Genomic DNA, 27485 nt, shown 5'->3' on the forward strand with positions numbered 1-27485 from the left:
GGTATGTCACGAAATGATACACCTGTGAATGAATTTACCTAACCAATCACAATCCAGCATTTACTGAAGTCATAGCAGAATCTAAAGTATGTGTATTTTGCATAATCACACATGGCAGAAAACTGGGTAGATGTCTGTGTGTTGTATGGACCATGATACTCATCAAACGCATGTTTTACAAACGTGAAGTACATTCAGTGATTGTTAAGCTATCAGATGCTCGTAAACACGTTATAACCGTTAGTAAGGTTTGGCAGTTTCACTAGCTGTTGAAAATCAGTGTCTCTGCACCGTGGGTATGCCGGAGACACGAATGGTTCTTAAGGGATTTGCCAAATACTTCAACAATTATGAGAAGCAATTATTTCGTAGTTAGACAACCATATGCAGAATCTATGCAAAGATGCAACGCAGAACTAATTGTCGGAAACTAATCAGAGTTGAGGGAACACAACATCCATCTGCAAAGTCGAGGCAGCACAATATTGCTGCACTGTCATCGCCGACTGCATGCCAAGGAACATGTATGGCATGAGAACGACGCCAACAAATAGATCAGAAGCTGCCAGTAAGGTTTGCTATGTCAGACCAATGTTTGGTTGACATTTGGAACACACACACCCATGTCTCCTGACATTGTTGAAGTATTTCACCAGGTCTTAGGCCGACTATTCTGTCTCTTGTCAAAATGTGCGGGCTGTATTACGATAAACCAGTGATCAGGCGAATGATCAAATATTGCGCCTATATTTTCAATAACATAAGATCTTACACCAGTTTGTAAGACATATGGATAAGTGTTATGGATTAACAATAACGCAGTATCTTACACTTTTTATTATATATATGGGCAAGCTTTATATATTAAAAACTTCTTTATTCAGATATATATATATATATAACAAGGGCAAAATATGTGAGGTAGAAACCAGTATCATTAACGTACCACGAGAAGACGTCTTCCTTGCCCTGCGACAACGGTTCAGCAGCCTTGAACAACCCCTAGATACCAACCGCATTCCAACTTCTGCCTGCATTGATACTACCTACTTCACCCGAGGTAAAGACCTCTGTGAACAAATACATGGCCTGCCCGTGGGATTCCCTCTATCACCCATACCTGACGAACTTTGAAGACAGAGCCCTCCTGACTTCACCGGTGTGTTGCCCATGGGATCCCCTCTATCACCCATTCTGAGTGAATTATACCTGACGGACCTTGAAAAGAGAGCCTTCCTTACTTCACCGGTGTGTTGGCACGCAAAGCTGACGACACGTTTGTCATTCTCCAGATTAACTGCATGAACACCTGAAGAACCAACACCACCGCATTATATTCACCATGAAACCAGAAACGAACAACAAACTGCCCTTCTTAGAAGTCTTTGTGTCCCGCACCCCTGCCAACAAACTTCAGACCACAGTTTACCACAAGCCGACACACACCAACCAGTATGTGCACGACCAGTCCAACCATCCACCACAGGTGAAGACATTCATAATATCTACACTCAACAGGAGAGCAAACTATCTGTCCTACAAATCTTCAAGAAGAACTACACCACCTTAAAGCTTCGTTCATAGACCTTAGTGATTAGCAGCCTCAATTGGTCAACAGGACTATCGTATCAACCCTCAAACCATCAACCAAGCATCCTAGGCCAAGAAACAGCACCTATCAAAATATCTATCCTCTACACTGGCAAGGCCTTGAAGCAACAACTGTATATAGACGCCATGTTCTCGACTCCGCATATTCTGAACAACTTACTGCAGGCCAACGGGCGCACTCACACCAGCAACGAAAAATTAAACCCACAGGGTGTGGTTTACAAAATTGACTCAAACTGTGGACAGTCATATCTCGGCAAAACATCAAGATCAATCAGCACCAACGGACAAGAAATCAGCTATCTCTGCACATGTGCAGAACAACCCAATCATCAAATCATATGGACAGAGTAGACAATATTGGCAGCCAACCAACCTTACTTCAGTAGGCGAAGTTAACAGAAATCATCCAAACGACACCGTCCTCTGATCGGTAGAGATCAAGGTTACTTCATCACCCCTGCATACGAGCAACCAAACCTAACTGGTTTTATTTACCTGTATAAACATGTCTGTACCCTCACTGACTCCTACATGTATCCCTTGTTTCTGCATTCATACTGACTTCTACATGAAAACCCCTGTTACTGCCTTGATACTGGCTTCTACATGTAACCCCTTGTCAACACATCGTCACCTTACATTCCAATTAATGTGTTTGTTGTTTTGGTTAAGTATGCACTGTTTACATATTATCCGGTTCTTACGCACAGCTTGACAACGATGCAAGAATGTGTAGAAAACGTGGCATCATCTGTTGTTAATCCATCAAGGTTGTCCATTATTACTCCCCAACTTCTAAATAATGCCACTCAAGACGTGACTTTTAGGAAGCCTCAATTTGGGTGATATTGCAGGAATAGTTCCACAAGCAGCGAAAAAATATACTTACTCTTTTACTGCCTGACTGAAGTATAGTTGTTAATTCTGTTCACACCTATTCTGTAACCGTTGTTATATGCATAGAAAATAATAGTATACCATGATGAAATGAAGCCGTCTATGAAACCTATCTTTATGGAAACCCTGTACACGTAACGTAGCCATTATATCAGTTCACACACGAATTGTTCTCTTGCAAAATATATTTTATTGTAATAGAGATATCTCAAATGAGGAATTAATATTATTTGCATCATATACTAGAATATTATTATTTTCATGAGAGGACCCAATTACAGATTAATGTAAATATTTCCATGTTTCATGTTTTGTTACTCAGTTCCTAGCAAGTCACTGAGATATGTTATTCGGCTCCTGTAACAGAGTCAAAGAATATGCTAATATAATTTTCTGTTCAGGAGTTCTGGTAAATCTGGCAGCTCTTCCGTTGCAATCGGAACGCCGTAGGGGGACGGCTAATATCGACATTAGCTGACTTCTACATGAAAACCCCTGTTACTGCCTTGATACTGGCTTCTACATGTAACCCCTTGTCAACACATCGTCACCTTACATTCCAATTAATGTGTTTGTTGTTTTGGTTAAGTATGCACTGTTTACATATTATCCGGTTCTTACGCACAGCTTGACAACGATGCAAGAATGTGTAGAAAACGTGGCATCATCTGTTGTTAATCCATCAAGGTTGTCCATTATTACTCCCCAACTTCTAAATAATGCCACTCAAGACGTGACTTTTAGGAAGCCTCAATTTGGGTGATATTGCAGGAATAGTTCCACAAGCAGCGAAAAAATATACTTACTCTTTTACTGCCTGACTGAAGTATAGTTGTTAATTCTGTTCACACCTATTCTGTAACCGTTGTTATATGCATAGAAAATAATAGTATACCATGATGAAATGAAGCCGTCTATGAAACCTATCTTTATGGAAACCCTGTACACGTAACGTAGCCATTATATCAGTTCACACACGAATTGTTCTCTTGCAAAATATATTTTATTGTAATAGAGATATCTCAAATGAGGAATTAATATTATTTGCATCATATACTAGAATATTATTATTTTCATGAGAGGACCCAATTACAGATTAATGTAAATATTTCCATGTTTCATGTTTTGTTACTCAGTTCCTAGCAAGTCACTGAGATATGTTATTCGGCTCCTGTAACAGAGTCAAAGAATATGCTAATATAATTTTCTGTTCAGGAGTTCTGGTAAATCTGGCAGCTCTTCCGTTGCAATCGGAACGCCGTAGGGGGACGGCTAATATCGACATTAGATGTAAACTGAATAAAACGAAAAAGTCCCCCACCATTATACATATGTGAAAACGTTTAAGACTGCGTGAGTCATAAACTCGTCTTTGTAGCATAAAAGGTGTAATAAGAAAGGTATGATAGTTTCGCCATTTCGCCAGTTTCAGTAGACTTAGCCTCGGTATTATTCGTCGAACTCCTATACTGAGTCTGACAAACCCTAGTAGGATGTTGCGTCAGGTAACCTTTGAGCGACCTATGACCGTCCAATCAAACGCGAGACGGCCAAACGCATTTATATAATCAGACAACAGTCGCCGACTAGGGTTTGGTGGGACTTCCCCGGTCACTGACAGTGAACTCTCAGTAATCGAAAACCCGCATAATACAGATATTTGACCTGCAGTATATACGCATAGGGGTTTCTGATGACATGGTTACCATTAACCAATATTTTCGCATTCTGATATCCTTGAATATCGACAAAAACGCTATTTTCAGCGAATGTTTAGTCATGGTTATGAATGTTGCACCGTGTTCAATGTGCACCAATCGGAAGCAATGGATGGAAAATGTGCATTCGGAATCATTTGGCTACAAACCTTTTTGAGGTTATAGTTCAAACGTTATGTGCGAATGTCCACTTTTGCAATTTGGTAAGCTGTGCTCTGATTGGTCAATCTCGACTGACGGGACTCCCTACTAGGGTTTGTTAGACTCAGCAAACTAGTGTAACAAATAATACTGAAACTAAGTTTACTTAGACAGGTCATTTCGTCAAATCGGGACACGATGGGATAGTCTGGCTGCGGAAGGGATAGGCCACGCAATTGCATCAAGTGCAAAACATTTTGCTCCATAATCATTCAATTAAATACGTACATGTGCAATTACCCCAAACTTTATACTAATGACACCCTCTATTACGCTTCCTACTCAAATGACGTGCAGAAAGTATGCAACGTGACGCCGTTCACGCAGATGACATACGCAGCAGCGTTTAGACATATACTCTCACACCAGTTGCTTTTTGCATCCGGTTCCTTATCCCAGTGGCAGTTTGCAACCAATTTATTAAAGCCACTGACCTGATTAATCTGTCCTTGGCTAGAGTTGTTGTTCTCGGGCGTCGTGCTTTCCGGTATTGGAGCCCAATCTGCTGATGACAGACCTTGGCGACATCATTTTGGCGTTGCCAAGGCACAAACCGTTCAGTTTACAGTGATAAATCTGGCGTACCACTTGCGACACGTTCTGCCCAAAGCTATGTGCTTCAAGAGTCACACAGTGAGTAACAGGAAGCCTGATTTCTTTAGAAAGGTTCTTGTGTTTCGTACGTTACGTATATAGTGATACCATCACTCAAATGACCTGACAAAGACTATGCTGTCAATATCAGTAGAAAATGGGCCTTCAAAAAGGAAACAATAGGAATAGCACGCCTTTGTAATCGATGGTTAACTTCCTTATTGCACAAGACCGACGTTTCGATACAGGTACTGTTTTCATGAGGTGGCCCATCTCTACTTGCTCTACCAGTGTACAGCCCAACATCATCTGTACTGGCTGTCCTAGTGTACAGGTCACCACCATCTGTACTGGCTGTCCTAGTGTACAGGTCACCACCATCTGTACTGGCTGTCCTAGTGTACAGGCCACCACCATCTGTACCGGTTGTCCTACTGTACAGGCCACCACCATCTGTACTGACTGTCCTAGTGTACAGGCCACCACCGTCTGTACTGGCTGTCCTAGTGTACAGGTTACCACCATCTGTACTTACTCTACCAGTGTACAGTTCACCACCATCATGTGTATTGACTGAACATGTTTACAGGCCACCACCATCTGTACTTGCTCCACCAGTGTACAGATCACCACCATCTGTACCTGCTCCACCAGTGTACAGGTCACCACCATCTGTACTTGCTCTACCAGTGCACAGGTCGCCATCATGTGTATTGACTGAACATGTGTACAGGCCGCCATCATGTGTATTGTCTGTACATGTGTACTGGATGTACTAGTGCACAGGCCACCGCCATATGTACTGACTTTACAAATAGAACAAGTGTATTCAAATTCATAACTTTTTTACACTCTTGTTTGAATGTTTCAGTTGAAAGACGGGTCCATTGCTACTTCTCGTTGATATCAAAGTCCACATGGACGGTGGACGAAACCAGATGTTGAAGCTTGCATAAAAGCCCTACATCTAAATTTTGTCTTGCATGAAAGTGCTACACATAGAAAGGAACATACGATTGGTTTAAGCATTACTCTACAGTCTCATATTCTTATTAAGTGAATTAAAGGTATCGGTAATAAACAAGCTCCATTAGTGAGGTGGAACATTAAGATCAAGTCCAATGCACCTTGGCATAATTTTGAGATACAAATTGCGAAAATACATCGAAGGAAGGAGACTGAAACATATCTTGTTTGTAAGCTTACAGGAAAGTTTATGAACAAGTAATAGTCGATGATTCAGTTGTCTTAAACGTACACAATGCAAAATGTTCTTTGGTCTCAACTTTCTAAACGTTCGGAAAAGCAGAACAAATGTTATTTCCAATAGACCAATCCAAGTCCGACAATTAAACACCACGCGCCAGCTCTCGGCTTCGATTTTTACGTGTAGGCGCATAATCGCCGGCGAAATGTGATTACACGAGTGATGAAGTTTGCTTGTGGTAGTTTTGTAGCTGTTGTTGGTGAAAACTATTCAAAGGAGAAAGTTATACCTATTTTGATTTTGAAAACATTTTAGTTATGAGATGGTAGGCGAGTGAAAATTTAAAAAAAAAATAAAATGAGTTTTTGTAGTTCACATTATTTATATCAATTGCCACGAAACAAGACCAAGATAAATTGTTGACATTGAAGATTAATATTATTCAGAGCTTCTTATAGCTATATTAGCTTCATATACAACATTATCCATGAATGTGAACCTTCACATGTATTACGGAGTGGCATTAATATAAGCCAATTGAGCTGCGTTTGCGAATCCATTTCATGTGCTAAGGATCTTCACACTTTCGACTTTTAAACAGACAGACAAACAGACAGATAGACAGATAGATAGATTTTCAACGGTCACATCATTGCTTACTTTTTTTAATCCGTTGTTCAAATTAAGTTAAAAATAAACTATGTTGCGAAGCCATGTGAGAGTTAATTGTAATTATTTGAGGCAAATCTGCATTCTAAATTATATCCTTATCACTACTGCAGTGTACATTGTGTTCTCAGCAACCATGTTCCACTTTGTAACATCCATTAATTACTGAATATAACATTTATAGCCTTAACTGGTAATGCCCCTTGGTTGTGTATGTCATCACATCATCTGTGCAAGTAAGTTCTGTTGTTTCTCTATCTGTCTGTTGTTGAGTCTTCGCATGACCATTGCTGTCAAAAACTGCTATTATGACTCTGTATCGGCAAGTAACCCGTATTGCAATATATTGCGATTCAGGCACCCGTATTGCGATATATTTGTGTTTGACAGTGAGTGACACAAACTGTGCATGCCAATCCCATTTATTACATTATAAGTCCCTAAAATATAAGTCGGGATTCTGATAACAGAAAATGAGGTTGCACAGTCATGGATTTCCCCCTTTATAATATAGCAGTATTCCGTTTTGTCACTGAATAATGAAGGAAACATTTGTTTGTGTAGATTTTGATTTAAACCATAAAGATAAGCACAAAAGGTTCATATGTTCTTTACTAAAATATACCGGTTCTCAGAAAGGATATTGCAATACGTATCGTTTGAAAAGCGTATTGCGACATACCGGTAATACCGTGCAGACCTCTATGCTATACATCGATATTGTCAAGCAATCCGGTATTCTGAAGGTCTGTGTAGGATCCACATCGAGCAGGATATTGCTGCTCCTAGGAAACGACAAGGGATTTAGTTGGAACTCTGCTCACCTCATTCACGTATATTTGTTTGTAGAACCTGCTAAAGATGTTTGAACTCAACTATGCCTTCATCTTTGTCAACAAAAAAATCGTCTTAATTTACGAACTAATTCCTTGTCGTCGACCACAGGTACACGTTGACAAAACCAATAATATGAAAGCATGGGGTTACTGTTTTTGGATGAAAGAAAGTAATAGCAAATGGAAACAAAGCAGAAATATTTTTTCTCCTCTCTGCTATGTTATTTGATATTATCTGGGAATCTAAGAAGTGAGACTTAAGGTCTCAGAGTATGAACGCCATGTCTCCAGAGTTGTATCCGGAAGTGTCCAGTGACTAATTTTCAGCGGCAAATCACCAGCAATTCTGAGTAACATTGTCCTCTTTCAATATCCGACAACCATCCTAAAACAAAAGACTGAATATAAGGAAATCACTTTTCAAAATAAACCATTCTTAAACAATTTTACTTCCTGCTAAGCAGTGTGCAAGTAAACAGGAAGCTCATTTTCAAAATTTGTCATAAACGAACAAATACTAGCTTTGGTTCAATCACCAAATACGAGATAGAAACCTCTCAAAATCTGATGATTTCCAAAAAGAATTCCCCAAGTCTGGGTTAGATATATGTTGATGTTCTTCCCTGTTATATGAAAGAAAAACCCAACCCATGTTTGAGAAAAGAAAGATGCCATCTTTGCGATCAAACTAAGCTAATACATGTACTAAACCGTTGTTATATCATTAAACACAATATTTGTTTGCCTTGTTCTACATCTGATGCATCAATGAATTAAATCATTGGTAGGGATAATAGTTATGGGTTCATTTCATTTCTCAGTTACACAGATATATCTTGCTATCATTTCGAGTGAATTCAATCAAATGACAATATATGGTATATATACTTTTTGACAGTTGTGTTTTTCACTAAAATGTATTCCATTATGCTTACCCTACCCAGGGATCACACAGTCCCTACCCAGGGATCACATAGTCCCTACCCAGGGATCACATAGTGTTCCTCTTCGTTAAGACTGTGAAGAACTTGAGAGTGTATTGACAGTCCTACCTCGCTCATGGGCAGGCAAGTATCTGATAGGTGGAACTTGCTTTTACGAAAGAGAAGCAGAATCCACCTACCTCTTACTCGCGACTCTGCAGGTACAGTTTTCACATGCTGCGTTCGATCAAGCGTGTTGTCGAAACAACACTAGCGAACATTAAACCCCCACAGAGAATCGAGAACAAAGCTGCCCGACATCTCTCTCTTATTACAAATTACAAGGGTCTGTGTGGATGGACATTCAGTTTGTAGTTTGTTTATTCAGCATGCGTGGTGAGGTAATAAAAATGGCACAGACGTGGTGCATAATTAACATGAATGAATGAATGAATCTCTTTATTTCTTCCGGACTGCAGTCCGAAGATCATTGTAAACATATACATAAAATATTTACAGCAACATTATCACAGCAATATATCTACAATTCATTCATATAGTCATATATAACTATATCATATGTACAAAGAAAAATAATGAAAGGTCTAGAATGCAAAGTTTAGAGAAGGAAGCAATGAATATAAGTATTTACAGAAGAGGACAATCATGCATCTCCATGACATTTCATCAATATCGTTAGTTATTGGTAGTTCACCCCCAGACAACAGTGACATTTCATCTTCAGATAGTAGTTCTATTTGTACATAAACATCCACATCAATGAGATCTATGAGTTTTGAAAAGAAGTTGTTTCTGTTGTTCACATAGTGTTCACAGTGCAGAATTATGTGGCAGGCATAATCATTACAATATCTTTTGCAGAGTTCGCAGCATTTTGAGAATTTTCCCCTTGAGCTGATTTGTACACAAAACAGTAATATATCTTTAAATTGTGGGTAAAAAATACATCAAACAATATAATCTATGTATACCAAAGAAATTATGGGTCAGGCGATATCTATTCATGTCTTGTATCACACACACTTGAGAAAGCCATCGTTCAGTTTCAGATTCATTTATACAACTTATAATTATTCTTCGCCATGACGATTTACATGGAAACCTTCAAAAATGTAGATAGGCACTAAGATAACTGAAGAGGTTAAATTTTAAACTGGTTTGAATAAGTGTATCACATATAATATGTGAGGCAGCTGTTCTGAGGTAGCTAGATGTACACGGAAAATATCTTTGAATGAAGAATTACACTTGCTGTTACACAGCTTGCCAAGAAATAATAGTCTACATTTATCTATATATCCATCCATGCTCCACAGTCCAAGGTTACCTAGGACTGAAGCAGAGGAAAAGCGCTTACCGAAGCCCTGAATGCACCTGGTGAAATATCTCTGTGTACTTTCTACCAAATTATAATCTTTACCTCGAAGATGTTTGTTATATTTGCAGAAAATGACACAAGTGCTTTTAGAACCGTTATACGTTAGACGCCACTTACAAGCATAGCAGTAGACAGTTTCAAGTGATGATTGAAGACCCTTTGGAGAAGTAGAAGCAAGTGTTGTGTCGTCAGCTAATAGAACACATGGGATATAAGTGCCCCGTACACAAATGCCATTGTTCAAATTTCTAAGTTCACATATCAAATCATTAATAAAAACAAGGAAAAACCAAGGAGAGAGGACTCTTCCTTGCCCCAAACCATGCTTGATAACATATTCATTTGATCTGAGACCATAATATTCCACAAAAGCAGAGCTTGTGTTACAGCTTTGATATAGGAGTTGCCACATTTTGCACTTAATGCCCATTTGATATAACTTTAAAAAGAGTCTATTATGCCATATGCGATCAAACGCCTTCTCGTTGTCCATGAAAACAGTACAAACTGGAGAATCTCTGTTTAGATAGTTAGATAGGCTTTCGTTCAGAGTAAAGACTGAAGTGGTTGCTCCATGTTCCGTTCTAAATCCAAACTGAAGCTTGTCTGGAAATGAGGGTATGTATTCATGTACCCAGATTTCTAGTCTAGCCAATAAGACTTTTTCAAAAGGTTTCCCAATACAAGAAGTTAACGTTATTCCTCTATAATGTTTAGGATCATTTTTCGCCTTTTTACCTTTATACGTTGGGATGACTACACCTGTTCTGAATGTACTCATGTATCCAATGAGTACAGCATTTCATATGCTTTACGTGGATACCTACGAACAGGCATACGAGTAACTCAATTCTCAACAAGGAAACCAAAAAATCGGAAATGTGCCACATTCGCCCACAGCTAAACATTCAGCCCTTGTCCTAATTAGATGGACACAATATCTCATTACGGATATCTCACTGATACCATACATACACTCTTCTATGTGCTAAATGTGTGATCGGTTCTGAGACACGATGTACTGTCTGTTTTGCAAAGTGTATGGTCGGTTCTGAGACATGATGTACTGGTTGTATTGCTAAATGTACAGTTGGTTCTGAGAAATGTTGTAGTGGCTGTATTGCTAAATGTGTGATCGGTTCTGAGGCAGTATGCACCGGTTGTACTGCTAAATATACAGTCGGCTCAGAGACATGATGTACTGGTTGTATTGCTAAATGTACGTACAATCGGCTCAGAGACATGATTTACTGGTTGTATTGTTAAATGTACAGTCGGCTCAGAGACATGATCTACTGTATGTATCGCTAATTGTACAGTTGGCTCAGAGACATTATGTACTGGCTGTGTTGCTAAATGCATGGTCGGTACTTAGACATGATGCACTGGTTATATTGCTAAATGTGTGGTCGGTACTGAGACTTGATGTACTGTCTGTTTTGCAAAATGTATGGTCGGCCCTGAGTTCCGTCTTGTGACGGATGAGTTCATTTTGATAATAAAATGTAAACATGTACTTTTCAATCTGATGTGGGAACATATCTATTCTATGTTTGGTCCACTACATATCGCTTATTATCAAAGTGAAACGTTTGAAAGAGAAACATCATCAATGTATGTTTGTTATTTAAGGCGACAATATGGGACATGTATCTGTGTCACCCTTTTCTTTTCGCCGTTAATGAAACTGTACGTGATACCACTGACATCCCTCAACAAGTCGTGTTTTGGAGCACCTTTAGAATTCAGGAGGACGTTCTCTGCCGGGAATCACATGCCACTGAGATAGGCAACTAGTTTTTGAGAACTCGTCGGCCGCGAGCCCGTTACCTTCGGATTGTTAAGCCGACAGCTAACCGACTGAGCTACGTCCACACTGTTGCACAATGGGCAAATTTAGCTTTTCATGCCCATAACTTCACGAAAATGAACGGAAAGAGTCGAATAGGTTACGGACAATGGGCGATCGTTTTTATTGCGAGGGGCGATAACTCTCGTTTTGAAATGATGTATGCGACGGTCCAACGTCTCGCTTCCGGTCTGGTTCCCGACCCATAGTGCGCTGCAACAACTTGCTACCTGTAAAGACAGAACCCAGCAAACCCGTGCGCGTGGTCACCATCATTGAAAAATTGATCGTTTACGACAAAAAGCCATTAACTGGCACTTGTTTTGCTTTGATTTTTAGTCGAGAAAAGCATCGTTTGTTTAATTTCCCAAATGCAGTACGAATAGAAACGATAGAAGATAACGCCATGAAAAGTCGGTATATTGTCACGGTATTTCCTACGACAGAACTCGAGGCAGTGAAAGTCTCGGGTGGTGTAGCATCATTATTTCAATAATGAAAATTCTTTTTATATGTTATCAACCCAGCATTTTATGCTATTCCCAACGGTAATTCTTTAACTATTGCCACGTTAAAATCTTACAAATAGTTCCTATACTACCGCCGATCTCAATGTAATGTGACAAAATATTTTCCATGACAGGCCATGCACTATCTAACTAACAGTTACTGTTATTTTACAATTTCTTAACCATTGTTTCTCACTTCTCTCTCTACCTGCTAAATATTTGTTGTCAAAAATCTCAATCCCATCTTATATGACCCGATGAAATATGCGTAACAAGACTTTCAGTGTTTCTTCTTTTGCTCGCCACATGAACTCCCTGCTGTAGTGAATTACATGGATGCAGCCATACCAGCCGTAATACTAAAGCGATTTGAGTACATATACAATGAAAATACACTGCAGTTTTAAATGTGTGATAGTGATATATCTAGTCCCAAACTTAAATCACCGATTGCAAAACATCAATAAAACGACACAACATGACTTGAACGATCAGATGATTCCACCGCCTCGCTTCGAACTACCATTTCGCGATTCATTCTTGCAATGTAAGCAGTCATACCTATCCCGGGTGTATCATAGGATCATGGAATAAATATTACAGAACATAACTCTTGAAATATCATTGTAAAAGGGAATAGATATACGGTCCAGGCACCGGCATGAACGTTACAGGTGAAGATGAAGGCTGTACTGGTTAACTGTCTCTAAATGTAATAGTAACACGTACGGCTCACATCGCGCGTACGACATGCGCTGTCAGTTTAAAGTTGGACCGTACGGATCAGCGCATCTAGCGCATTAGTGAAAGGAAGATAAATTAAAAAAGGCCGCCCATTACAAGGGAAACGGGTAAACATTGTGTCTCGTGATTTCAATCTACGGACGGTTGCCGAATTGCCCCGATACCATCTGGCACACTCATACTATTCCGTAATATACGAGATAACATGTGGTGCAGGATGAGCCGATATGGCTCGAACTGAAACCGGTTGTTGACGTCAGGTGTCAGATGTTGATTTCACGATGCATGGACGAATGACGTACGTGCTTGTATAAATTCATTGGGTGCATTCGTGACAGAAAAGTGTTGTATTGAACACAGTAAGGATAATGTGGATTGTGCTAAGGAATGGGTGAGACATGGGCATGCCAAGTGACGGCGCGAGTGTGAGTTAGACTTCGAATCATTACTGAACATATTTGGCTTGAGTGTGAGTTCCAGGCCGATTTCCATTACCCCAAAATTTCTAACATTTGACGTTTTTGGTCTCCCGCTTTTGTGTGAAAAAATGTATTAAAATGCAAACGGAAAGCAAATAGTACTCACGAATTACAGCGGACATGTACCTACTATAACTGATGATGTCTCTAACCCTAAACCCTAATGTAAGACCTGGTGAACTGCTTCGATTACGTAACAATTACGTCTCACGATGAAAGGGGATGGGCCTATTGCGCTAAGTCCTCCAGTCAAAGATGACACAACACAAAAGGACAGAAATAATATGTATTAAAACAGAAGGCTTGGCTAGGATTTGCAAGTTCCGACTGCACAGTCCAGGTGAAACTTAAAACACAATCCAGAGGTTGAGATGGCTTGTTGTCACCGAGACAGTACATACGAAAGAGTTCATACAGAAATAGTTAATAGAATTTAGAATAACCAGAGTGATATAAACAGTGTACATAGGACCCCCGCCTGAGGTGAGGTTAAAATCACAAAAAAGGGCCAACGGGAAAGATGATACAAATATATGTATATGCACAAAGTGGGGCAATACTTATGCCCAACACATTTGGAATATATGAAAACCGGTTTTAATTTACACACACAATAACCACGACATTACACCTGGCCTGTACAATATAAGTGGCTAAGGGAAATGGGGTATGACTGCCTGTTGGATGATCAAACTGGTCCATATCAGGCTAGCTCCAACAGAATGTCGATACACCCAGTAGGTAAACCACTTGTGGTTACCCAGAATGAACACGTAATTATAGTTGATAAATTGATAATATGTAATAAATGGATATTACATTATTTATTTTATTGCAATTTGTGTTGTTGGCCATATAATGTGATACATCATATCATTAATATTGTTGAATAAACAGTGACTCCACTTTCACTTCAAGTGGGGAAACATCCTAAAATGATTGACATAATGGTATGTAGAACTACTACATAATTACAAAGAAGTAACTGCGATTCATATTTCACACAATAAATTGAGAGAGTTGCATGGCTGTTAATGCTGACGCTTTTGGCAACATTTGATTGCGTAACGCCAGACGCGACGAGAAAGAGAAAATAGCCTTGTGTTTTGAGATGACAATAATATTCAGATGCTGAATGATTAAGTAGCAAATATGCCATTACCTATCAGCAGTGGTTTACAGATATACTGGATAAGGTGACATGAGATTGTACTAGGCTTCTACCGTGTTACCATAAACATGAAGCAGGTTTTTTTCACATCCGTGCAGCCATTTTGTAATGCAGCCGGAAGGGAGCTTAAGAATGCCGTGGAGAGCCTAGACTAACAGCTAGTCTCTGAAATGAACATATTTTACTGAAGAAAACGTTCATAGTGAAAAAAAATAATATAATGAAATGGAGCCCTGAGACTTCCTTCATTTTCAGAAGCTAAGGAAATTTAGACTTGCCACATTTTCTAGACTTGCGTGAGCTGTCTTGGATATATATACTTCAGGGTCTGTACGACAGACTATGGAGAGCCGAACATTACCAAAGTTGTGTGCTGCTCGGTGGAGAGGTCAGCACTGGTCAGTGAGCATGATAATGATCGCCACTGATTTCCTCCAGATGACACAGTGGTATTTTAACTGAGCACTGTGGAAAACAATGGAAACCGGGACAATGATACAGCCACTGTTTAATGTAGCATAAAATGGCGGAAGAGTTCTGCTGTTAAGGGCAATAAGTGTTGGAATGGAATTTTGAAGTTAGCAATACGTTAGAGACAATTTTGACAAGCAGATCAAATAAGAACGTTACAATTCTACATACACAAAGTACTTTGCTAAAACTAATTTCCCGAGGGAAGTATTTTACCATGAGTACATGTCATTTGCTCTTGCCATCGAGTGCACCTTTGGACAGTCATAGATGAGTGACACAGCAAGAACAACTGATAGCAGTGACCTCAACACTTGTTTTGAATTTTGATTTATCAAAATTAAATAATTATATATTAATTAGAAAACCGCTCACAATTACTTAACCTGCTAACAGCATAACTATACATTGGAACCTAATACAGGAGACCTAGTAACAATATGGAGGTAACCCAGGATTCTTACCAAAAATACAATCCAGAGGTTCAGATGGCTTGTCACCTAGGCAGTACAGGCAGAAAGAGGGAGAGTTCGAGCTTGGGGGTACCACGCTCCCTCTCGCCCCTGTCATGCGACAACATAACCCCTGGGGATTGACTGAAAAAATCGTTGCTATGGGATCCACGACACCAGTGCCTTGAGCCCCAAACCTTATCAGATAACTGGTAAACAGAGGGATAGTGGGTTGCTAGTGCAAGGCCCTGAGACAAAATATCTAGCCTTTACACTAAACCTAACCCTAAACTCTAACCCCTTGAAATAATTCTAATAAATAGAGTACACTGACCGAACCGGCTTGAAAATGGCTGACATGTTCAGTGTAATGCATTCTTACCGCTTCAAAAAAAAATATAATAATAAGCTCCATATCTGTAATGACAGGCCGGTAGGACACATAGGTGGTGCTTCCACATGAAAATGGGAACAGTCCAGTTGCTGAATAGTACTCACAGGAATCATGGTTCATTAATGAGTCAATATAAGCAGAAGACATTGTTAAAGAGCATTGGTTGTTTTCAATAAATAACATCGACAGATACAGAAATAATGAAATAGATTATCAAAGATATGGAGCGACTAGGTCGACATTGGTACTTGCTGAAGGACTGCCTTATGATGGTGATCGAAAAGAGCAGACAAAGGTTAATAAATATATTTACATTAATAACAGTTAAAACAGTTCTTGCAGTCATATTTTATGAATTAGGTAGATACCCCATCAGTATATCTGTAAAACGTAAGATTTATATCAAACTGGCCTAAAATGTTATGTTGCAATGGCAAGCTGAATACTATTTCATAAAATGTTATCTACAGTTTATATCCTTCAAATGCTGATAGATTAACTTTCCATTGTTCTCAAGCGTCGCGCGTCGTATCATTATTTGTCACAATTACCTTATTACGCTAGGCTCTGGTTAACTAAATTTAGAACTTCAAAGCACTGGTTGCCCACTGAAACAGGACGTTGTTAAGACATTGAAAGATGTTAAAGAATACGTCAGTTTTATACATCATCTGTGTATGATTAACTCCACATTATATTTTACCGTCCAGCACTAAATCAGTTTCTTTCCCAGTATTTCCCGGTATTTCTGTAGACATCCTCATGTTTTAATATGGATCATTATGCTGTATGTTCACTTTGTCACTATGTGATTTTTGGGAATAAAATGTGTTGTCTTCTGTTCACAAGGTTCATTTACATAACTAAACCCTAATTTGCAAGGGTTAGTCCATTCTATCTTAAAGGGGAGTATTGTATATTTTCTTTATCAATTACCTACTCCACTGTCTTACAACTGGGAGCTCTTTATCTGCCATCTTGTCATGTATATATTTCTATTTCTATTTATACTTATTGGTATTCTCATGTACCATGTGTTACTCATGTGTTTTGAGTAATAAACTGAATTGAATGGAATTGAATTGACAACTGGGAGTTCTCACAAATGGGAGCAGACCGGTGTCTCCCGTAGTGTAATAAGACATATACGTGCAGTCATACGAAACGTAAGCCGGCACCATGACGGTGACAGCACAAAGGGTACAGCTGCATAGAGTATCTCCTGGTGATATGCTTCGTTAAGACAACAACAACCAGTGACGAGTTGAGGATAGTCAAATTCATGATATCTCCATGCAGCTGTGGCAGTCCCGGAGCCTGCCAGACGTTCTGTGATGAAGGGGAGTGTGATCTGATGACGCGACCTTACACGAGCATCCCGCAGCCTTCTCCTGGTGGTGCTAGTGGAGCGGGACTCCCACTCTCTATTGCCGGCGGGCCATTATCAGGGATTCCTTGGTCATTAACAGGCTTACCAAGGAAAACTTCCCCACTGTGCAAACGCTCAGTAGTCCACATTAATCATGGAAATAGCAACATAAACATAATACCTCGTTACTGAAAAGCGCTAACTTGAAATCGCTAAAACTGGGTATGAAAAACGAAGAGTCTGCAATGTTGGTGTTTTTAACTTTGGACAATTACATTCTGATTTTAAAACATTTCTTCATAATACTTGTATGCACTCTTCTCGTTTAGTTTACTTTAAACATCATTTCGTATAAAAATGACTGAGAGCAATTATTTCGAAATATTCGATACGTTTTCTACGCGACGCGATTCACGGTTGCTCAGAAATTGAAAGAATTTCGGATCATTGAGGTCAGAGTTCTGTGATATAAATATGCTGCAGTCTCAAAGTCTGCCGTTGCCGCTTTTACTACTTCAGTAGCGAGGTAATATGTTTATGTTGCAATTTCCACGATTAATGTGGTCTTTCCTGCGATTTTCTGCACAGTGATAAAGTATTCTTTGGTAGGTCTGATTATGGTCACTGGCCTTCCTCGTTCACTTTGGGCGCTGACCCGTGCTTCCTCACAAGTGGACTGTTGATGTTACGTTAGCACCAATGTGGCAACACGACATCCCTGCGTCACTTCGTTCTATAGGGAAATTTGAGTTGCATAAAAATATAGTGAGAGTTACCTAAGTACTAGTGTCTGTGGTAGCGGGAGCAGCTGGTGTTATGTAGTTGGCAGCCATTCACAAACTTGGCATTAGACCAATGTGTTCCGGAGCAGTTAGCACATGACGTCACGCGTTTACAATTCTACGTGATTTTACAACCAAAGAACTCACATCGGCAAGGAAGCATCTACACTTAACTGCATGCGATCTGATCCATAGATGCAAACGTACCCCAGGCAACAACCACTTCACTGTCGGCAAAAAATAAAGCAAATCACTTTGTGTTATCCTCCGTGGCTATGGTAACTGGCGATTACTTGAGCACGCCTAATCATAACAAACGTCAGCCTTGAGGGTTCTGAAAATATGGAGGCAGAGTCAGATGCAGCTACATCCAACTTTGTTGGCAATACAGAAAGGCATCATAGTCATCAATTAGCGTTGAGGAAAACGGATTCGCTGATGTATTGTAACAATAAAACCTGGTGTACTAATTATAATGATTCTTGTGGTAGTGACACAGTCAGGCTGGAAGGTTCATAATTAGCTCTCGGCCCTAGTCACCTCTACACGCAGTCCATTCAACTATAGTACCTCTCACAGCATATCAAACTCGAAGATGATTTGTTATGGAGACGTACGGCTGGTTGGTGCAATGATTGAGAGTAAACCAGGCGGTCAGCCCACAGTCGGTCATTTAAGGAGAAGTCTTCTGCTGAACCATTGCATCGTGTATATATGCAGTGTGTGGAACAGAATATAAATCTAACCCGCACTTTCGTCTGAACAGAGGGCTGTGGTTTTGCTGCTCAGGACCAGTGACTTGCCATTCGCACTCACAATCACTGAAAGGTTCACGTACAGAAAATATTAACAAGAAATGTCGTCTGTTCACTGGAACTGTCCAACACCTTCTAAGTAGCTGTACTTGTACCTTTATGACCATCTTCACCATGCATGTTGCACTGACCCCGAGGTCAGTCCACGTTACCATCACAGCTAAGGCGCATGATAAACAAACCTGATCTTGTTCATTTGATAAAACCAACGGATGTATTAAGGATTCATGTCTGTCCCTCTTGACGCCCGTGTGATTAGCAGTATTCAGGAAAGCATTATAAACACATGGAAAGACGCTGTCATTAGACTCCCCATTGTAGTCGGTGATCCTGGCTTGGTACCACCTGATCAGGTGAGTGTCAGAGTTCTGCGTTGAGAGCATAAACCTACTCACCCTCAAGGTAGTGTTGTGGAGTCTCTATATACAAATACCCCCAAATGTTCTTGGTGGACTCGACTGGACAGCGCTTCTCATGGGAAGTCAAGTATAGGTGATTTTTTGCAAATATCCTACTTTTATTCGTTGCCAGTTGATCCCACTTATGGGACAGGTGTTGTGCTGATACAAGTATAATCTCACCACTCTCTCGGATTGTTTTAGTAAACCAATCTAGCTAGTTTAGATCATTGCATGTCTACAGGTTGTGAAAACTTGGATACCATCGCTCATGTGCTTGAATTGCGCGAAAACACAACTGGACTAACACGTCTTCTGTGAACTTTCCGCGAAAACTGCACCCCGTGAAAATACGTACGATTACATAACTCCCAAATATTCTTGGTGGGTTAGACTGGACAGCGCTTCCTATGAGAAATCACAACTGGAAGGGGCAAAGGCCCTGAACTGTTGATAAACGTATCCATACGTATTGATAAACGTATGACTGTGCCAGGATCACACAAACTCCATTTGCAGTATTTATTGCTTAATTTTCTTCTCTAAAACACTCTAATATTCATTAACACGGGAAAGTTGGACACATTTTTACCAATGTTTTACAACGGTATGTGTTAATTGAAAGCTGAAAATATACAAACTGACCACGTTCCTCAATGTTAAACCTGTCAAGGGTCAGAGTGATAAAGAGCATCGAACTTCATCCGTGACCAGTATCTTTAAAGCTGACAGAGCCAGGATGCAATGCATGTATCTCTCGTTACGCTGGTCATATCACGTGCGTGCCACCTTCGTGTCAAGCTCACGATTGGCCATCGATGCCTTGGTTCATAATCTAAATGACAAGTTCACAATACTAACGATATCTTAAGTTTTATATATAAACGCGATTATCTGCGATGGCTGAAATAGGTGTATAATACGGATGACAGTCACAAATAAGTGAGCGTCTGTCTAGTAAACTGTATCTATTGTATTATGTTGTGAATATTATGCTGTTTTATAGTTGTGTACAACGTAGACTGTATAAACGCCCTCGCTCTGGCTTGCAGAGTATCGAATGATAATGTGAAAAGAGCAACCTGTGACTGCTGTGCATTAAACTCCTTGTTTATTTTACTCAGGTGTTTACTCGAGCTAATTGCTCGAACTTGCGATTTAACATATTATTCAAACCATGACTTTTCATTATGGCGGTACGTGCTTGTCATAACCTTCACGTTTGAGAAACAACACTGCAGCTATTGACGCAGTGCTAGTTGACGTAGTGTGGTTTTGGGTGCGTTACCTAAATATAACTTCCGTCAATCCCACATTACAAAACGTGTGAACATCGTTATCGTGGAGGATGTTATGTCAGATATTTTGAAAAGAATTTGTTATACTTCTTATTGCAGAACACGAATTTCTGACTCTGTGGGAGAAAACAATCGTTCTGGATGAAAAGATGCATATGATTTAACTATATTTACGGTTCGCAGATCATTAAAACCATTAAAACGGTCTGACTTTTTAAAATGTTTCACTCATTCAGAAACATTGCTCGTGCGAATTGGTTCGGCACCGATTCTGTATTTAGTGCCAACAAGTGACCTCTCGACCAGGGCTTGCAATATCGTCAATAGTAGGTTGATGTACCGTCTTTATGTCATTATTATGATGTTTAACCTTGGTACAGGACTTCTAGCGTTCCATATTGTCTTGTGTGCGGGTTGTAAATCTACCAAAAGCATTTATCCTGAACTAAACATGTTGCGAGTAAGATCGCTATGGTTGTGCGGTTACGTCATAATGTGCGAGGTCGTGTATCGCCTAGAGCACGCCAGTCTCTTCACCTCACCTTCAAGGGAGCTAGCTCGTACTGCTATCGGTTTCTCAAGACTTGCCCCAATTAACAACATTCCAAGAAAGAAAAAGCATTTCACAGAATTTGATTCTTCACTTCCACTTCTTCGTGTGATGACGTCTCTGCTGCAACATACTGGGAGCGTTCAAGATAATCAAATTCATGAAGCTTATAAACCCTCCCAGCTTGTTGATAATTTGTCATTTTATGCTTGTGGTGTTGTGTGTGAAACATACGAAACAATGTTAATTAGGACAAATGGTGGTATGAAATCTACTCTTGCCCAACAGGCGCCCCGTAGTCTGCCTCAAAGGCCATCAATCGCAGTATTTTCCCTTGCCTCATCCTCGTGCTGAAACCCAAATGAAGCAAGTCTAGATTTCCTTCAGTTCCGAATCTTCCCTCTTATCTGGGCTACGTCTCTGCAAAAGAATCGTTTGTTTCTGTCAGACAGGTGAGTAAAACTAGAAATTTCACATTCATATTATTAAACACGATATGACGACACAAGAAAGTGGTGTAGAGGTTATCGTGTATTTGTTGAGGTCGATAGGATGAACTGAGAATAATCACAATGCCATAATGTCGGTTCCATGTGGTTACAAAATGTCTCAATAAAAGGCGTAAACAGAGTGTCAGGTTTCAAGAACAAAACCTGATCGTTCAAACGTTCTGTAGCGTATATGGCCACCTAGTGCGTTCACAACTGTCAAGCAACACCTCCTCATGGACTGTCTGGTGCCTGCGAAACACATCATTGGGGAGTCGGCGCCATTGTTCCTGCAAAGCAGCAACTTCTGGGGTTGGTTCCTGAGAGTGCACAGACGTCCAACGAAAGTGTCACAGATGTGCTCGATTGGGTTGGGATCAGTCAAGAACGTTGATTTCCTGCATTCTGGAGGTCATTCCTGGTCACGATGGCTGTTTGGGGTCTGGCATTGTCATGTTAAAAGTACATACCTGGACCATGTGCTGCCATGAATGGAATTTCGGGGGCAAGCACTGTAGCATCAAGGTTTCTATTGATAACCATAAGTCGGAAACAGGCAGTCCCACAGAATGTGCTTCAAACCATGACACTTCCGCCCCCAAGCCTGTCAACGTCCTGTACACAGCATCCTGAGCATAACGTTGACGGCGTCGCCTCCACACTCTCATCCTACCATCAGCAAATCTGAGGGTAAATCTCGGGGTCCACTGGAGTTGGTCGTCGAACACGAAGGTGAGCACCTCCCAGTCGGTTTCGGATGGTTTGTGCCTACAACCGACCCATAAACAGTTCATTTCTGTTTCATGTAGCCGCCAAGGACAGTAAAGACGTAACACAATTTGACGGTCCTCCGCATGTGACGTCACACGTAGTCACCTGGCCTAGGGCTACCAGCAGTTGAGCCAGTTTGTTACGGTCGAGTCTGTAAATCAGAAACGGACCAACAGCAGCACCCCATTGACCTTGCAACGTCACTTACTGACGTTCCCGCTTCCAACATACCAACTGCACGTTGACGCTGCATATTTGAGTGGCGCGGCATTAGATTTGGTTGTTCTACATGGTGCATTAAAGTGTTCTTTTACTTAGCACGATACTTGGAGATTAATACTATGATACCCGAAAACTGTCTACTGTAACAATTCATATTTCTGTTTACAAATATGAATAGTAAAGTTTTCATTGTGACTCAGCTCTAGGCATATGTATTCAGAGGACTATATATTTTAGGACTATATATTTTTGACTTGTAGTCAAACACAAACACTGTGTGAATGGATTAACAATTCATATTACATTTGCTACGGGCTCTCACTGAAGTGGTGTTGCTAAGCCATTGGCTGTGACATGACTTGAAAGAGAGAAATTTCCACATTCTCTTTACTTGATCTGAGAGCATGAAGTAAACCGCAGCATATCAACCTCCGAAAGCATGTTGAACTACACTATACCAGAAAGGCACCAGGAAGTGTATGTCATAGATATTTAATCTATTTTAATCTCCCGAGCAGTGATTCAAACACACTTTGAAAAGTTATACACGTGATCATGTTTCATGTAGCCGCCAAGGACAGTAAAGACGTAACACAATTTGACGGTCCTCCGCATGTGACGTCACACGTAGTCACCTGGCCTAGGGCTACCAGCAGTTGAGCCAGTTTGTTACGGTCGAGTCTGTAAATCAGAAACGGACCAACAGCAGCACCCCATTGACCTTGCAACGTCACTTACTGACGTTCCCGCTTCCAACATACCAACTGCACGTTGACGCTGCATATTTGAGTGGCGCGGCATTAGATTTGGTTGTTCTACATGGTGCATTAAAGTGTTCTTTTACTTAGCACGATACTTGGAGATTAATACTATGATACCCGAAAACTGTCTACTGTAACAATTCATATTTCTGTTTACAAATATGAATAGTAAAGTTTTCATTGTGACTCAGCTCTAGGCATATGTATTCAGAGGACTATATATTTTAGGACTATATATTTTTGACTTGTAGTCAAACACAAACACTGTGTGAATGGATTAACAATTCATATTACATTTGCTACGGGCTCTCACTGAAGTGGTGTTGCTAAGCCATTGGCTGTGACATGACTTGAAAGAGAGAAATTTCCACATTCTCTTTACTTGATCTGAGAGCATGAAGTAAACCGCAGCATATCAACCTCCGAAAGCATGTTGAACTACACTATACCAGAAAGGCACCAGGAAGTGTATGTCATAGATATTTAATCTATTTTAATCTCCCGAGCAGTGATTCAAACACACTTTGAAAAGTTATACACGTGATCTTATGGAAAAAGGGTGAGACAACAATTTTAACCAGGAACTGTCACACCTACTTTGGTTGCCAGACAGGAAAACGGTTAGTCCCTTGGAAAAATAGATATACCATCAAGCATATTTTCCTGTGAATAATAAGGTATTCATAATATCAAGCAGTCAGAATACATGATATTGTGACAGATGAAAGAGCAAATAACTAGCTCTAGAAGGTCGTGATGCCGAATAGAAAGAAGAAATAATATATGTATTAATGTTCTTAGAAAGTCAAGGACAGTCAGCAGTAGGTCTTAAATATCTGTTTACACGTGTGGATGGGCGGCATCTCATTGTAAATTACTTGATAGAAAATGACCTGTATCATAACTTGTAAAGATGAGTGTGCATAACTAATTATTTGTTTGTTTTTGCGATGGCTTTATCAAAGGAGGTTATTGAAAGCATTGTCCAGGAAGCTGAATAACTGTGACATTATTGTCCACCTGTGTGACATGTCATTGATCGAAGCATCAACGACTGTTTTAGGGCGTTAACTATGTACTAAGTACGATCGACAGTTACTAAGGTAATGACGTAAATCCTGCAGGGTATGGAACGGGAGGTTGAGGTGAAATAGCTTTGGTGACTTTAAGCCCGTGTTCTAAACTGAACTGTTGAATTGAACATCGGAGTTTGTGTGACAATATCCTTACGAATATAACTTAAACATCACGCACTTTATCATGAGTATAAACCTGACATGGCAACGTTGAATCTTAATAAACACTTTTTTAACGTTAATATTTTTGCAAGGAAACAGAGATCTCAGTATCAGTAGATGTATACTTATTTTCGAGCTGTTCGATTCCATTTTATATGAAATCGAAACATGATACCATGACAAGACACCATAGCATATTTGCTAATTCCTGTTCTGTTGAGCCTTTACATTGAGTATATGATTTACCGTTCAAGTGTAATATACGATCTATCTATTCCTGATGACACAGCAAATATGTGTAAAAGGTGGTAGTCATATATTTTGTTTACAAACCTTGTGAACAACTGTGCATCATGCTCATCTATGCATGGGCACCGAGAAGTAACTACAAATGCATGTTTTGTAATTATTATCTTACTTATCTACTTTTATTTGCTATCTCAGTATATCCTAATATATACCGACTCCACCAGTTTCAATGTTTAATGCCAATTATTTTATTTGTGTTTCATGCCGGGAATGGCGTCATCCTTTCCATACTGCTAATATGTTTTATTATATGTACATTAAATCCATATTTGTTTTAAAATTAGACGATGCTGGGTACGGCGGGCAAGCAGAATAGTAGCGAGTACGACGTTTCGCAAGTGATGCGGGATCTGTATGACAGCATTGAACGAGAGAATGACTTAAAGGAACAACTTAGATTCACAGAAGAAGAGACGAAAATGATGAGGAAGAAACTTGCGGAAATGGAGGAGGAAAATGAGGGTCTCAACATGCAGATCAGGAAGATGTCACGGAGCAATAAGAAACGCGAGCTAAAAGAGAAGGAGAGGTTTATGAAGGAGAGTGAGGACAATGACTCGGATACTGACAGTAGCAGCGACATTGATCTCAAAATACAATGTGAACTACTGGAGCAGGAAATTTCGGTTTCAAGGAAGAAGATTTCAGATGTGGAACAGGACAACGAGAATATCCGCGAAGAAGTGAAATTCTTGCAAGAAAAACTTGAGGAAAAGAGTCAATTACTTAATGTCAAACCGGAGCCCTCCTCCCCAAACGCTTATTATGAAGATAAGATTAAACAAATGACCATAGAAACCGATGACCTCAAATGGAAGATTATCGAAAAGGAGCGTGAGATTGAGCGTCTGTGTGCCCAAATGAATTTTATTCAACATTCACATCGCCAGCAGCAGGGCAAACTAAAGAAAAGTAAGAGCCTTGATAGTGACTATCAGGAGGTCGTCGATCTGAGGAGACAGCTTGAACACTCGGCTCTAGAGGCCGGGGCCACTAAAGAAAGGTTAGCTCAAGTAGTGATGCAAAACGAAAGTGTTTCTTCCGAAAATGAACGTTTAAAATTGCTGCTTAGCAGACAAATTCCGTCTATCCAAGCAGATGACGCTGCAGTTGAAAATATAGAACTCAAAGACAAAGTGAAAAGGTTAGAAGACGACAATCATTCATTTCAAGATAGAATCAAAACCTTGACTGAGAGTTTACAAACACTCACCAAAGACCCTCGCTCGGCAGAACCGCCACACATTCCTAAAAGTGGGAGCCCCCCGTTGCCACGTGACCTGACGAAACATTTGGAGAGCTTACAAGCAGAAAACAGCGAGCTCCGGCGGAAAATGGCGGAACTTGAGTCGACCAGTTCGCGGCGGATTTCGGAAGAAACCATTCAGAAGACAGACGACCAGAAGGCGGTAGCAGACGACAGCAGCACAGCCATGGACCCAGAGGATATGTCACGGCTTCAACTCGTAGAAAAGGTCCTAGATCTCGAGGATGAAATATGTAAGTAGAATTAAGGTTTCGTTATTTTCGTCAAGATGTATCTGTGTCTTCGAAATCCGATCCCCGATATCGTGTGGCTCGCAGGCACGTGCGTTGTTGCCAGCTACTGATATGTGGTTGGGATGTAGGGGAGGAAGGGAAGTAGCAGTCAGCAAATATAGGAGTAGACTAACAGCTTCTCCAGGCATTGTGACTATATCGCTGCATTTCTATAACGTTACGAAATTGAGCGCATGCTATTTTACCCTCTTTGCAACTTTAGCAACGTAGACCTGGTTAGAATGTTGGGAGAACGTTTGTCACGTATGTCTGTTCTTAAAATAACAAATAATAATGCATATACTTATATGGATGAGGAGGTGGGGGCGGGATAACATGGGATGAGCGTGATTTGGTGCACTTAATACTGGGGGTCAAAACTAATATGCAGCCGCAATGCGTATGTAATTTCCTTTGGCGATGATAACATCGTTAACCCTGTGAAGGTTTATAAACACATAGATGTTCATTGCAACCAGTCAAAGTGCGGCTATACCCGGGATATGTTTTTATGCCAAGCGATTATAAAAATGCTTTCAAAGTCAAATTTGTTTCCGTAAAGTTATGTATAGGGACATTGGGAATATCGTTAGTTCATTCGCGCGCGTCACCAATTAAATGATAAATACATGGGTATCTTAAGAAAACTAGGAATAGCTGAACTAACTGCACATGCAAAGATAGAATGCAAGAAAAAAGGAAACAACACACAATAACAACAACAACAACAACAACAAACAGAAAAAAACCCCAAAACACTCTGGTCCCAGGAAGGGGAATATATGGAGATAGTACAGTGCTTCCACTTTCCATCATTG

The 27485-nt window shown here is 40.1% G+C and overlaps 1 protein-coding gene across 2 annotated transcripts in view; it reads left to right on the forward strand.

The window, feature by feature from the left end:
• Positions 1–27485, forward strand: part of LOC137278138 (uncharacterized) — an 83941-nt gene that overhangs the window by 18097 nt on the left and 38359 nt on the right. For both annotated transcript variants that reach the window (XM_067810309.1, XM_067810310.1), the window contains exon 3: positions 25413–26628. In XM_067810309.1, coding sequence (XP_067666410.1) covers positions 25413–26628 — 1216 coding nt within the window. The remainder of the gene's footprint in view (positions 1–25412; positions 26629–27485) is intronic.

This window comes from Haliotis asinina, chromosome 3, assembly GCF_037392515.1.
Source record: "Haliotis asinina isolate JCU_RB_2024 chromosome 3, JCU_Hal_asi_v2, whole genome shotgun sequence".
Classification (NCBI taxonomy): Eukaryota; Metazoa; Mollusca; class Gastropoda; order Lepetellida; family Haliotidae; genus Haliotis; species Haliotis asinina.